The 14,547-nt window shown below is 55.9% G+C and overlaps 3 protein-coding genes across 4 annotated transcripts; 1 reads left to right on the forward strand and 2 right to left on the reverse strand.

Annotated features, from left to right (window-relative positions):
• Positions 1–4,791: 4,791 nt before the first annotated feature.
• Positions 4,792–7,878, forward strand: LMH87_008029 (uncharacterized protein; the record flags this gene model as incomplete). Of its 2 annotated transcripts, XM_056197512.1 has the most annotated exons (2): positions 4,792–5,798; positions 5,902–5,965. In XM_056197512.1, 2 exons carry the CDS (start codon positions 4,792–4,794, stop codon positions 5,963–5,965), a joined length of 1,071 nt encoding a protein of 356 aa, XP_056057112.1. The 2 variants fall into 2 exon arrangements, with proteins under 2 accessions (XP_056057112.1, XP_056057113.1); XM_056197513.1 differs by having other exon boundaries at positions 4,792–7,878.
• A 468-nt stretch (positions 7,879–8,346) lies between these two features.
• LMH87_008030 (uncharacterized protein) lies at positions 8,347–12,927 on the reverse strand (the record flags this gene model as incomplete). Its single annotated transcript, XM_056197626.1, has 4 exons — positions 8,347–8,672; positions 8,727–12,144; positions 12,205–12,601; positions 12,818–12,927. The coding sequence occupies 4 exons, from the start codon at positions 12,925–12,927 to the stop codon at positions 8,347–8,349; spliced, it is 4,251 nt and encodes a 1,416-aa protein (XP_056057114.1).
• Positions 12,928–14,055: 1,128 nt separating this feature from the next.
• On the reverse strand, positions 14,056–14,363 carry LMH87_008031 (uncharacterized protein; the record flags this gene model as incomplete). The annotated part of the gene is made up of 2 exons (XM_056197738.1): positions 14,056–14,232; positions 14,307–14,363. The coding sequence occupies 2 exons, from the start codon at positions 14,361–14,363 to the stop codon at positions 14,056–14,058; spliced, it is 234 nt and encodes a 77-aa protein (XP_056057115.1).
• Positions 14,364–14,547: the final 184 nt, after the last annotated feature.

A 14,547-nucleotide genomic window follows, 5' to 3' on the forward strand; every position in this document is an offset into this window, starting at 1 on the left:
TCGCCTGGACTAGCATGCCCGCCCAGATGAGCTGCGTGGCATAGCAGATGGTGACGTCGACTGACGGATCCGAGTGCAGCACGAGCCGCGAGAGAGATGGACTTGTAGTAGCCTGGGCAAAACCAACCAGAAAAGGCTGAAGGAATTAAGAAGAGCAATTTGGCCATGTTACAGGGAAGAAAAACGGGCAGTGCATGTTTGTGCATGTGCATGATTCGCAGCTTGGTCTGCCGAGTATTTTGCACCGTCGCCCATCCAAACCAGGCATCTTCTCGCGTGACACCCTTTCTCTGCGCGCCCGGGACAAAAAAAAAAAAAAAGAGGCGTTACGGCGGCCGGCCCGGGCTGTCTGTCTGCCTTTGGCGTGAGTTGGGTGGGTGTGTGTGCGTGTGCGTGTGCGTCTGGAACTCTTCTGGAAGCCCGTCCATCCCCGACCGACCCTGTACGCTGGCTGGCAGGCACGGCAGGCTGCCTTGCAGCAACATCGCAATTTCAGCACCACCATGCTTTTTCTTCTTTTCCCCAGGGCCCTTGTTCAACAGTCGGGGATGAATCAGAGGGCGGGAGGACGGTTGTCAACCCACCTCTCTAAACTGAACCAGGGAAGGATGCGACGCCGTTTCCCAAAGAGTTCGCAACCCGGTTACTGACACCTGCACCTCATCTTACTGATGACCAGGTCAACATGCGCTGCCCCGTCGCCCGTACCGCGCACCTCGTGCGGTTCGTTTCGATGTGGACGAGTTGACGAGCTCAAAAAGCGGCGTCGTTTGCCCCCGTAGAGGTAGAGGCTGGACTGGGGCTGGCTGGGCTGGGGCCTGTACCGTGACGTCATACCTCGAATCCGCCAAATCGCACATCGCGCCCCATTTGCCAAGCAGCCAAAGCAAAAGCTCCTCCACTCCCAAACTACTCCACGCACGGGGGGGGGGGCTCGACTCTTGAGGCAAAGAGTCCAGCTTCTCCATAGCTTGTAGCGTGGTTTCGTGGGTTCTGGCATCCCATTGTTCTTGAGCATCCATGCCGAGCAAGGTTTTATCGTTATTCTTGTAAATCGTAATGAGTACGGACACACTAAGTTGAATATTGACTAGGTCCCCCTTGGTTGCAGTCTTCCAGATCGGAGAGCCTCCTCCAAACTGTCACTGGCAAGGATAGCCTGCGTCATCGTGCCTCAAATAACCGCTGCTTTCCAGTAAATCCACCAGATTTGGCAGTCGCAAGATTCTTGGCGTGTTTACATCAACGTAGTAAAACTTGCTAGATGAGTGACAAATGCCAGCACACCATCAACATGTCATGATCCGTTGACAGTCAAGTGCTGTTCAACCATCGCGACCCCGTCATTCTTGCAGATTTCACTTGCATGATGCGCCGCAGGCAGTTGTGACCATCATCGGGCTCAGCACGCCTCGCTCATTTCTACAACCAGACTGGCGGCATCGCCATCATAGTCAAACAATCTAGATGTAACCCACCCGCAGGGCGCGTCGACACTCGACATGCACACCACATGGCCTCGCTTTCGTTGCCTGCGCTTCCTATAGGTCAACGCTGCTCTGGACTGCATAGGGCGTCATCTACTTTCGCCCCGGTTGGGCCCTGCATCTGGCCCGACTTTGTTATTCAGATCTTCTGCCATCGAACGGATCACCGCGCCCTTATCTGGACAGCCCGTTGCTACCCTACCTGCCGGGTCGGGACTGGCGGTTCCCTTTTGCCGCAGAGGCCTGTCGCTCTGGGTCTGAGCGACGGCCGGGCCCGAGACCTCGCTGGTGAAGTGCAGAATCAGTAAATGCCTATTACTTAGTAAACAGCTGGCCGATTCCAAGCGAGCAAGGTGGTATCGATGGGAGCATCAGCGCAGTCTGGGCCGAAAGGCTTACCCAATAGGCGCCAACGGTACAGCTTCAATCGTCGCGTCCCTTCACGTTGCACATACCCCCCCTCCCATGTCTTTTCACGCCCCGGTCCTGTTCACGAACCAAATAAATACCCTTGCATCTGCAGCTAGGCAGCAACATTAAAAAGCCTCCGTCAACTGGCTTTCTTCACCTTTCGCGGCGTATTCTATCCTAGTAGACCTGATCTACAGTCAGCCTGGTAGAGCCACAGAGGTGAGATGGAGCGAGGATCTCCCTCCCATGTCATGCCAGATCATCTCACTTTGCTCAGCCAACATGAGCGCGCCGCGCATATGCACATGTACAAGTCTTGCATAATAAATGAAAAGGCGCTTTTGCGCCAGTGGCTGAGGATCGCTTCTGTAAAAGCGGCTGGGCTCGCCGCCGAGGCTTGAAAGGCTGGGCTTCGTGGGTGCTTCCATATCCGCTCACGCGACCAGTTTAGAGAAGCAACCCATCCTGAGTCTCTTATATAGCTGCTTGCACACAGACTTCGTCTTCAATATTCTGATTACTGTATGTTCTCTGCACATCGCATTCACTTCTCCTCAGGGCGGCGTCGCTAGAAAGGTACTCTGATGGGTTCGTCAGTCTGTTTCGCGCAATCTCAACAGTGCAGCGTTTCTACATGGAACCCCTGCCAGGCTGGCGTGACGCTGAGAGCTAGCGCAATTCAAGTCGTTAAAAAGCTCCAGGCGGACGGAGACACTTGGAGTCGCGACTCGCGTGCAGCGCGAGCAAGAGACCCTGCAGAAAACTTTGTGATCAGCAGGCTTTCTACTCCCTTGTTCTTGATGCTCGCAACAGAGAGCCTTGTCTGGTTTTCTGGTACTACTCAGCATTACAGGGACCACCAGTCCCACACACAACTGCCCGTCCACGCCGTCGTATCAATAAGGTATCCAACTGAGCAAGCCTCGTTTCGTTTCCTGTCGCCGCAGCCACAAACCCATATTCAGCTCCGTAATCCACTAGTGCAGGCTAGTTGGTAGTTTACTGAGTAGTGCCCATTTGCGCAGTCGCAACCTCGCTCGCGTCCACAACGACTCATGCGAGAGAAAGACTGGGCCTCTGAAATTTTTTACGGTTTCGAAGCAAGTCGCGCAGTAACTGAGAGCCTCGCGCCGAACGGGGATCCATTGAAACATGACATTCTATCCAACCATGAGTCGTTTATGAGGCTGCCGTTGCGGTCTTGTGGTGTGTGAACTGCAGCAAATCGCCCACGAGGCCCTCAGCTCCGTCACGAACTGGGCCGCCCGTCAGCAGCAAGCCCTGGCTCCGTGGCGCTCAACAGGGCAAAACGCTGCTCAGCAGCGCCCCCGCCGTCAGGCCAGTGGCCCGTTTTTCATTTGCCAGTTGTGCCTGACCCTGTTTGGCATGCACCGTGGCACCGTATTCCAGTAGCGTGCTTTTTTTGTGTGGGAACAACTGAGGGAAAAAGGTGCTGCTGGTCGGGTATTGTCCTCTGTCGGTCAAAGCTGGGCTAGTTGCGGGACGGATTGCCCTGTGGCGTCCGTCCGCTCTGCCTGGAAACGTTTGCGACGGAAGTGCGCCTGTCTGTCAACGTGAGACACAGAACCGTTGCTAATGGTTACACGCTGAACTGTGTCGCACTTGAGCCCGTGGTCTGACACATGGCTGAGTAAATAGAGCTTCAAAGCCTCAGGTTTCCGAATCAAACCATGTTGACGGCGAAGCTTGGCGGACGCATCCGTGAATTCAAAAAGCTCGCAGCAAGCCACGACAAAACAGATGCCAGGCGCTCAGAGGCCGCTTCAGAAGCACTCTACGAATGCCGGCAAGTAACCTGCTTGGCTGCATAATGAATAGAGCTAAAGGCGGCGAATCGATTTGTTGCTACCTTAAGGATGCATTGATGTTGGCACAATCACCAGCGCGCCAACCAGTCATTACACTCTGATCAAGCCCTCTCTGTTCTCGAACGCATCGCGATATGCCATTTAGAGACCGAGATGCCGAACCAGCCCCGACATTCACACATCTGTTGGTGGTAGCGTGTGGTTATCGTTGGCGTCTTGGACATTCGGCATGCGCTTCAGTCTCCCGATCACGAGGTCGGACACCGCAATTGGGACGCGGCAGATGGCGAACGTATAGCTCGAGCACTTGCGAGAAAGGCGCATCCCGGTCGCATAGTAGCTACGTAATATCAGGGGTTATCTTTGCATCTGATAAGACTCGGTACTTGTAGTTCGCAATGCGCTCGCGCTCATTGGCCTGTTGGCCAGCAACATGACATGCACGATATGTCGCGTAGGCACTGGCGCACCTAGACCGTGTCAACCAACCTACCCTAGACTCCAACTTTTGAAGAACCGCCCACCCGCTTTGGCAAACTGAAACCTCTCTTGCCCGATGAATAGTAGTGACTTGGGGGGCGAGTTTTGTAAATTCTCACATTCAATTTTATGTGCTTGACTTTTCTGTCTCGATTGACTGGCCATAGATAGATGCATATCCTTGCAGCAAATGCAAATTGTGCTGCAGTAAGAACCCCTCCATGGCAGAAGAATGTGGAAAAAAAGCCCCACCATGCCTGGTCGCATCCCACCAAACTTCACCTCGAACGTTCTCATTGCAGTGACTTGCGCGGGACAACGCCTTTATTCAATCAGATTCTTTAGTTTTTGGGATATTCCAAAGAAGAAACCTACGAGCTCTCTAGGAGCCATTGTCCAAGTCGCAACCTAGAACCGACGTCTTGGTTTGCCCTGGTGAATCCTCTGTGGCAGCTGACCTTGAAGATTTTGATTGTCTGCATATTGGGCACTGACATAGTCGTCTAAGCCGAGTCACGGGAGGATATCGTCAACAAAGATACAGAAGCGGCAATATATCAAGAAAACACAGCACAAACGCGACCATGGCCTCGACGCTGCATGACGCCGCGACGCAACTCGCCGCCAATCCCGCGGCTCAGGCTCTCATCCAAGAGCTTTTCGAGCATGCATCCCACGCTCATATTGCGCCAAACCTGGCGCAAACGGCTGAATACACTCGCGATGCAGTAGAGGTTGGTATCGCAGCCCTGAATATTTTCCTCCAGATCAACGTCACCGGCCCTGTGCCCTCGCGACAACCAATGGCAGATATCGAATCTCAGTTTCTCATGGCTTGGGAGTCAACCTCACAAGCCACTACTTCTTTTCCTTCCGCAGTTACTCCGATGACGAGAATGAGAAGAGACTGTGTTAGGCTGCTGGAAATCGACGGAGTCTCCCCATACTCGCACATTCCCTCGCTAGAGCTGTTTTGCCTCGCCAGACACATCTTTACCAAGACTCTTTCGACACCTGCCGATGATGTCGTGCAGCTGCCAGGACCTGATGCTCAAAAACACAGCATCTCTTGGACAAGGCTACGTGTCCATGTATGGCACTACAAGCTCATTGCTCAGCCCAGCCTTGGCGGCTCTACTTTCACCAAGAGCTCCAATTGGATCGAGCTTCCTTCACTCGCAACTCAAATCACGGATTCCATGGACGCTGTCCGCAGTCGTATCTTGAGTGACGATGTCTGGGCAGATGGAGGGAACTGGAGCATTCATGACAAGGTGCAGTTTCTCCTCGAGGCGGCCAACAACAACATCTTGCTTGGCCGGTCAGACAAGGCAAAGGAACTCGTCGAGGAGGCGACCAGGATGAACAACTTCTTGTACGCGTTGTCAGGCGCTCTTGGTAAGAGAACAAAGTTCCAGGAAAAGAGCATCAGCCAGTTGGTCGTGCTCGCCCTCAGCCAGGAAACAGAAACTGTCACACCCGCGGGGGACGACGAGGAGGACGACACCAAGCCACAAGCGCTACAGCTAAATGACGACACGCTTCTCGAAGAGATTCAATTTACGAAAGAACAAAATGGTGGCGAAGCAAAGTCTACAGAATTGCCTGAAAAACTGGCAAATCTTATGCCCGATGAGCAGCCGCAACTCAGTCCTCTCGACCAGATTACCCTTCTCACTGAGGCGACCATTAAGGACACTTTCTCGCCTGCAGACACTCTCACCGCCGAAGAGATTCTACCATTCGCAACTCGCGTGATTGCTGACAAGTCTACGAATTGGCAAACCTATACACAGGCTCTTCTTGTGCGCTCGCGCATCGAAGTGCACCGAAGCCGCACCCTGGAGCGAGGTGTCCTCCAAATGCAGGCTGTAGCGGACCAGGTTCTCACTGACACCACCTTTTCCACCGAAGAAACAGCGGAAACTACCAAGGAAGAAGAGAAAGGCCCCGTGACTGATGTCCCTTCCATACAAGTTTCTGCACCAGGGCGCCATACTGGCGATGAAGCTGCGCCTGCTACAGGCGCGCCGACATCGTTCTTCCCAGCGGCCAAAGCATCGGAATCTGCACCGGCCGATGTACGCCTGCGATACATTCATGCTCTTTCGACTCCGCCACGCTGGCATCTGGAGGCCGAGCTGGCCTATGCTTGGGCCGGTGCCGGTTCCATTGTCTCGGCGTTAGAGATCTTCAAGCGCCTGCGACTTTGGCCTGAAGTTGCTGTTTGTCTCGCGAGTGCTGATGCTTTCGACGACGAAGACGGTCGCGGAAGCGGTGGAGAGGCAAAAGCAAAGGGAATCATGCGCTGGCAGCTTTTTCACAAGACAGGTGCCGACGCCGCATCCAACTCGGATCCCGACGACGAGGTTGCCGTAGAGGATGTCACGTCTCTCAAAGCTGACGATTTTATGGGCCCGGAACGTTCACCGGCGCCATCCAACGCACCACGTCTGTGGTGTATTCTCGGCGACTTGGAAAGCAATGCCTCATTCTACGAGCATGCCTGGGAGGTGTCTGGCCACCGGTATGCTCGCGCACAGCGCTCCCTCGCCGAACACTATCTGCGGGAGAAAGATCTCGAACGCGCTCACGAGGCGTATAAGAAGGCGACAACTGTTAACCGACTGGATCCCGACATGTGGAGTCGTCTCGGTGACATCAGTCTACGTCTCGGACGCTTCGAGGACGCCGCCGAGGCCTTCAACCGGGCTATTGGCAGCGCCACCGGCGATCTCGGCGGCGAGGACGCCAAAACCTGGAGCAACCTGGGTACCGCGCTCTGGAGTCTCTACAGCGAGGTGCTCAGCGCTCAGAATAAGGACAAAAAGCAAGCTGTGACTTCGACAGAAGCGGCAGCAGAAGCCGCCCCAGTCAAGCCTGAAGAAGACGAAGACGAGACTGTTGCCGAGGCCACCAAGACTGCGCAGGACGCCGAGATGTCCAGGGATCCGGAGCAGCTGCTCGCGCAGGCACTCCACGCGTACAAGATGGGTGCTACCGCTGCCCACGACAACTGGCGAATCTGGGAGAACGTCGTGACGCTGGCCTGCCGCATGCGGCCCCCCGCCATTACCGACATCATTGCCGCCACGCGCCAGATCCTGCGCATCCGCCAGACCGAGGAGGCCGTCAACGCACCCGTCATTGGCGCGCTGCTGCAGGAAGCGGTCCTGAGCAAGACAAAGGACGACGCCGGCACGGGCGTCTACGACCCGCCGCGGGGCACCCCCGAGCGTCTCGTCGCGCGCGTCATCGAAGAGGACATTGTGCCGCTCATCACCCGCCGCGCGGAGCTCTGGTCCCTGGTCGGCAAGCTGCGCGGCTGGCGACGCGACTACGCCGGCGCCATTGACGCCTCGGAGAAGGCCTGGCGTGCCACCGTCGGCGCCTCGGGCGGCGGCCTCCTGCCGGGCGACGGCAGCGCGGCGGCGGCGCCCGACTGGACCGAGGACGAGGCGGCGTGGCTGGACGTCGTCTCCCGCACCGACGAGCTCGTCTCCGTGCTCGAGAACTGGGGCGAGGGCGTCGAGGAGATTGGCGCCCGGTGGAGGGGCAAGGCGCGGAGCGCCGTGCGCAGCGTCATGGGCAGGGGCAAGACCAGCTGGGAGGGCACCGAGGGATGGACTCTGCTCGAGGCCCTCATGGAGGGACTCAAGGTGAAGAGTTGAAGGAAAAAGAAAGAGGCCATGCTTGGTTCTCAAGAGTCTTTACAAAATGAAAAGGGGGACACAAGGACATAGATAAAAGCAATACATTTTTATAGTTGATTCATAAGACCATGTTTTTTTTCTTGGACAGAAACCGAATCTTGCTTCTGACATCAGGAGTATCTAAGTACAACGCTTTTTGAAAAAAAGTATACAGCTCGTTGTACAGTTGGCATATGGCCGACAAGACGCAGCAACAGTTCCTTTTCTGCTCATCAACGTAAAATATAACAGTTCAATTCACCGTTTTTCCACAACATCGCTTCGTCAACCCGCATCCCTCATGTCATGCTTCATACTACATCATATTCGGCATCAGTAGGCCGGGCCCCAGCACTTCCCAGAAATAAAAACATGTCCCCACGAGAAAACCAGTCCTGCTTTGATTCATGCTCGACGTTCCTTCAACATATGAAAGGTCAAGTCGGTCTATTTTTTGCCCTTCTTTCTGCTGGGGACCACCTTGAAGCCTGCCCCCTGCATGGCAGAGGCGTTGCCTTCCGGCTCGCGAGGGGGCTGACTGCTGCTGTTGCTGCTGCCGCTGCCCTTCTTGGCGACTTCGCTCCAACCGCCCGAGGAGCTTCTGTTGTCGGAGGCCTGCTTTTCAAAAATGCCCTTCTCGGCAAGCTTCTTGCGGCGAACGTACTCCTCTGCAAAGTGTCTGCCATCCATAGTAGTGGAACTGGCATAGACGGCGTCGGCAATCAGGCCAGTGTCAAGTGGAAGGGCCTCCAAAGTCGACTGGAAGCTAGCGACTGTCACGGGTGTTAGTAATCGTCTTGGAACGCTAATAGTTGACAACCACTCACCATCAGTAGTAATGCCGCGAGAAAGTTCTCGGTGCGTCCAGGCGTTAAACTCATCCATAGCAGTGTTTCCTCCGTTGCTAGCAGATCCGACGCGCTGAGTGATAGCAGGGCTCGGCTTCGGGCTCGGCCGAGCCACGACGGGTGCGGGCTTAATGCCTGCGTTACTGACAGATCTGACTGGTGCAACAGGCCCAGTTGGAGCCTTGACCTTACCACCAGCTCCGACTGTTGCCCAACCAACGCCGGGGGGAGCAGCTGGAGATGGCGCGCCGGGGATAGCAGGGGGATTTGTCTTGCTCGCTAGATTCGCGTAGCTCTTCGTAACGCTGGTGGGAGTGCCGGTCTGAATAGCTGTTTGCATGGCCTTTTGCTTTCTTACCTCCTCCTCGCGCTGAATCTCTGCCAGGGTCTTTTTACTCAACGATGAAGACGAGGCGGAGGCGGGAATGTTGGCTCCCTTTTGCGGGCCAGGCTGAGCCCACGGGCTTGTACTGGATGCTGGCGAGCCAAGACCCCAGGTGCTGGATGCCGGCAGGGCCGCAGCTGTGGCAGCCGCAGCCGCAGCTCTCTCCCGCTCGCGCAGGAGAGCACCCTCTTGCTCCATTACGGCCTTCCTCTGAGCGGCGGCAAGTTCCTCGGCCTTGGCAGCCTTGCGTGCCTCGGCTTCTTGAATCTCCTTCAGGCTTGGACCGCGCTGTCCTTCGTGACCAGGCTCCTTGGCCCATGGTGCTAGCGGTGGAGGCTGAACAGCTTCAGGGGTGGCCGTCTGAGATCTGCTGTACTGCTCGGGCAGGTTGGACCGTACACGCTGGGCAGTGGGAGCAGGTAGAGGTGTTGTTGAGGATGGGGGAGGGAAAGGCATGGGCATACCAGGCTGCACAGGCTCCGCAGGCTGGGCAAACCCCGCCGCTGCAGCTTGAGTGATTTGAACTTGTTCAGTAAGAGACAAGGACTCCTCCTCTGACAGCTTCTTCCTCTTTCCAGCTTTGCCGGACTGTCGGCTGGTGGCAGCAGAAGGCTCGAGGGCCCTGGCCTCTGCAACAGCACGTTCCTCATCTTCAGCCTTTGCGGCCTGCTCAGCCTCGTGTTGGGCACGAAGACCCTCAAACTCCTGGAGACGGTCTCGGAATCCTTCAGAGTCTTCAGCAAGCTGGCCGGTCTGTGGGAGACCGGCGCGCAAGCCTTCCTCGTCGCCGATTTGCTGCCCTATAGCAGAAGCCTCATTACCGCCCATGGCAGCAACCAGCATCTGGCGCTCGTGACCACTCAGGTTTACCATATCTTCTTGGCGAAAATGTTCATTTCCAGCTCTGGCATGAAGCAAAGGCCCGCTTCCAGGGTCCATAAAATGACCTAAACCTCCCATGGCAGGTGGCTGCTGAGCTGGGTTGCTAATGTTTCCAAAGCTTGGCTGACTCTGGAGACTCTGGGCACTAGAGTGGTGTTGCAGGCCCGGGTTGTGAATGGGAAACTTGGTCATCGCCTGCTGGCGCATAACGTAGTCTCTTTGCTGAGCCATAATGTATTGCTCTTCCTGCTTCCGGCGCTCCAAGTTATTCTGCTCCTCAGCTGTGAGCGTTCTGCCAAAGCTTGGGAAAACACCACTGAGAGGCGGAACAACGCCGGCGTTGCCGTTAAAACCACCGGCTGGTACGGCCGGCCCGTGAGGAATACCGATTTGTGGAACTAGGAATGGCTCACGCGAGTTGCCTATGCGACGGATGAGCTGACCAAGGGGTTCAAATTCGGGATCTTCGACCTTCTTGACTCGCAGGTCTGGGGTAAAGAAGTTGGCCTTGTACCAGTCATTCATTTCCAGGCCAGTAAAGGGCCCTTGAACCTGGCCCTGGGGATCCAAGTACACCCATCTCATGCGATCCGGCATCACCATCTGACGAGCCTGGGCTGCTGAAAGTTCGCTTGGAGCAGGCCCGCCGAATGGCATGCCGCCGGGAACGGGAGTAAAGGACTGGCCAGAGGGCCCCTGGCTGCCGTCAGAGCCAGCCATATGAACAAGTCCCCTGTTCGCCTCGTTGGATGGGAAAAGATCCTCAAAAACACCACGGCTGGATCGCATAGGGCTTTCGGTATCTCTTGGAGGTCCTGGGAAGTTGCCACGGCCGATCGCGCCAAGGGGGTTTCCCTGGCGTAGATCAGGACCCTCGCTACCAGACTCGTGATCATTGCCCTGCATCTGCGCCTGCATAGCCGCAGGGAATAGAGAGCCTAGCTTGCTACCACGCCCAATGCTGCCAGCACCGAGACCACCAGAGCCCGATGGACCAAAAACGTTGCCCAGGTTGCCGAGGCCTGGAGATTGTAGCTCTCCCATATTTCCAAAGAGAGAGTTTCCAAAAGCGCTTCCGAAGTTGGGGCGATCGCGATCGGGGGTTCCAGTTGAAGGTCCAGGAGCAGGCCATCCAGACAAGTGACCGAGTGGATAGCCCTTTGCACCGACGCTCGAAGTCTGGCTGCGGTCGCTGCCATCAAAAGCACCGGGAGCGAAGCTTCTGGGCATAGCACCAAAGCCTACGCCATGCTCTTGGGGAGCGCTGCCGTACTGCTTGTTTTCATTACCAGATTCTCCCTCGTCGCGGTTTGCCGGACTGCGGTACGGGTTTGTCTCAGATGGGCTGTTGGGGTCGTCACCACCATCGAGATTCAAGCCTGTCATGCCGAAGTCACCAGCGGAACCTTTGACGGGAGTGCCTAGAGCGCTGGCGCGGTTGCCATCTGGATTGGTATCCTGCGATCCTCCTAGCATCGCGCTACCTGATAACTCTTCCTCTCCAAAAGGATCCGTGTCAGTTCGGGGCCGCGTTCTCCAAGACTGCTGCTGTCCAGTAGGCGCATTGGCGTCGGAGCCTTTAGCGCTCATATTTTCGGAGCTGTCTTTTGGCATGAGGTGAGCGAGCCTACTTCCGCCAGCCGCACCACCAACACGCTTGTCTCCAACAGCCGTAGACCCGATAGAAAAGTTTCCAAAACCTCCCGCACCGGGTGTAGGCGGATTGGAAGGAGGCCAAATGGAGCTCATCCCCACGGCCCCTGCAGTATTGGCTCGCATGAGACCAGGCAAAATGGGGTTGACTTGGTCACGCGCCTGGTCCACAGCCTGCTCGTCGGCATCAGACTCCTTAGGATCGCCAGCCTTCCGATTGAACCAATACGTCTGGTCATCTCTAGAAAACCGACTGGGCCCCGTCGGTGAGCCCAGGCCAGAGCTGCTGAAGGGATTCGAATCGACGGTTTCGCGCCGGCGAGCTGACGGCCTAGTCGCCGAGGATGGTGATGTGACGCCGTATGCGTTACCTGTTCCTTGAGAGATGGACGATTTTCGACCACTGCCGTTCGGTTGGTGAGCCTCCTTATTTTGAGTCGGAGGCTTGAGCGGAGAATTGATGTCGGTCGAGAAAGCCTTTCATTCGTTAGTGCGCTGATGATGAGCAAGAGAAGTATTAACAAGGCAGCTATTCACCTCCTTCTCATCTTGAGAATAGTCTTGCAGAGCCATCGGAGCCGTCTCGCCACTCCGGTCCCAGCATGCACCAGGCTCTTGCGGGATGTGAGTTTCGTTGCTCTTGCCCCAGCCCCTGCCACTGCTTCCATTAATATTGCTGGGGTCCCAGCCGGAGATGAACAGGCGAGAGGGATCGTCGCCCATCTTCTGAGCGCGGAACACGTCCAAAAGATCGTCCCTAGTGTAGCGACTCGGCTCAGCGTCGAGGTTGGCAACGGCTGCAGCGGGCTCGGCTGATGTGGGCTGAGGCGCCAGTTCTGTCGGAGGGGCGGTCTGCATGGTTTGGCCTAGGGGCGTCGTCGACGCGCGGCGAAAGGTCATGGTTCCGTTCGCGGATCGGCCATCTCGGCGTGCCCTGATGAAATCATTAGTGAGTATTGTGTTTGGCAGAGTGGCGCGGTTTGGGAAAGCTTTTCGCGACGTGAATGGGCCGTGACGATAGCGGCCGCAGCAGAGGCAGAAGCCGCGATGCGGGCGCAAATTGGTCAAAATTCGGCAATAGCACCGCTGCCGCTTTCACACAGCGCAAAATCAAAGCAATCGCGTGCCAAGGGATGACGGATCAACTCACCAGTCGCCGCCGACAGCGACGCGGCCATCGGGTCGACCGGTCCTAGGGTCGCGATTCGCATTCTGGCCGGCAGCAGCCGAGGCGAAACTTGAAGGTAGATTGGTTGGCATTTTGGGTGTGACTTTTGTTGGAGCTGGTGGAAGCTCGAGGCGCTGCTTGTCCTGTCTGCTCTGGAGGCTGGTAGCTTGTGAAGGTCGGTATGGCACCGGTAGGGCGACGTCAGAGACGATGTATAAAGAAAATACAAATATGACGCTTGCTAAGGCAACGTGGATTGCAAGATTGCGCGTACAAGAATGACAATGTAAGGCGTTACAGATGTTGGGGTCGTGTTATGGCGGAAACGTAAAGTCGAGCAGCAGGCGCTTGGGAAGAAAAGCCAGCAGGTTTTAGCAAAGGCAAATTTGGAGGTGTCGAATTGGCCCCCCAGCCCAGACGGTAGGCGAGCCCCCAGAGTCCACTATCCCTGAACCGGTTCACGACCGAGCTTTAACCGACGACCAGGCACGAGGGCTGAATCCTAAATTGGAGCAACTCATTGCAGCTACTATTCGGCGCGGCAGCTGGCTGTCAACGCGTCTTGCAGATAGGCCTCAACTTAAAACCATCCTTCTATGACGCTTGCCGCTTTGGCGCTCGAGGCCAAATGTGCGCAAGGGCGAATGGATTGGTGATGCGGCCACTCACTACCATTGAGTTGACGTGCCGAAGTAAGGCTCGACCTGAACGGTGAGAGCAAGGGTAAAGAACAAATGATGACAATCAATACCCAAAGGTGATTCGTCAATTTACAAATATGGCGTTTAGAGCGCCATCTATGCCCATGTAGACCACTTTTCATCCACACGTCACGCATCGCTTTCCATCTACGCCGCAGAGCTTCCACCATACGCACACCTATTGGTTGGACAATTGTTTTTTTTCTTTTTGAAATTGTCGCGGCGTTTAGAACCGACAGGTATGAGGTGTATGCTTGGTCATATCAGCTAAGCCGCGTGTATCCGTCGTTGTTGTCTGCCAACGTGAGGCGATGCCCTCCAACCTCCCGCCTTCGCTGCAATGTTTTGGTTCAGGAGAATGAAATTATATTTCCCGAGTTGTTCATTCTATATCAGCCTATGCGCGTGCTGCATCTTGTTCTACTCCTGTGCTGGTACAATCCAGCCATGCCTCAGTGTGCCAACTGGCCTCGCCCTTGGGTATCAATTCGTTCCACTCGTTCGGTCGTTAAATAATAGTTACAGGTTTTTCAAAAAGTGCTGCTTGAACTTTCGGTTCGCGCGGTCCGCGGAGCGTAGCATCAGCTGGTCGCCGTGGACTTCAAACGCAAAGCTTTGCGGCGCAACATGCGCGCCCTGCTCTGCCGTAGCATCTTCAGGGGGCGCCGGCACATCGATTTTGAAGGTTGTCCCGTCCTTGGGCACAACCTTTAGCCCTCGCTTCTGCGTAATGATCTCGATGACAAATTTGCGATCGCGGACAATGATACCTTTGATGCCGACCCGACTCGCACAGCGACTGCGCACCACCTCTGCCGTCGCACCATGCAGTTCTGCGCTGGCAAGTTTCGCTGCAGCGCCTGTGCCACCAGTGTACATTTCTCGGCCGAGGAGCTCGCGAGCGTAGCCTACCCACAGCTGATTCAGTCCTGCGTAAATCTCGTATGGCTGTCCAGAGGCGGGCACGTCGTGGAGGCCGAGGTTGCGTCGTTGGCGGGACGATAGAGGCTT

This window comes from Akanthomyces muscarius (assembly GCF_028009165.1).
Source record: "Akanthomyces muscarius strain Ve6 chromosome Unknown contig_16, whole genome shotgun sequence".
Classification (NCBI taxonomy): Eukaryota; Fungi; Ascomycota; class Sordariomycetes; order Hypocreales; family Cordycipitaceae; genus Akanthomyces; species Akanthomyces muscarius.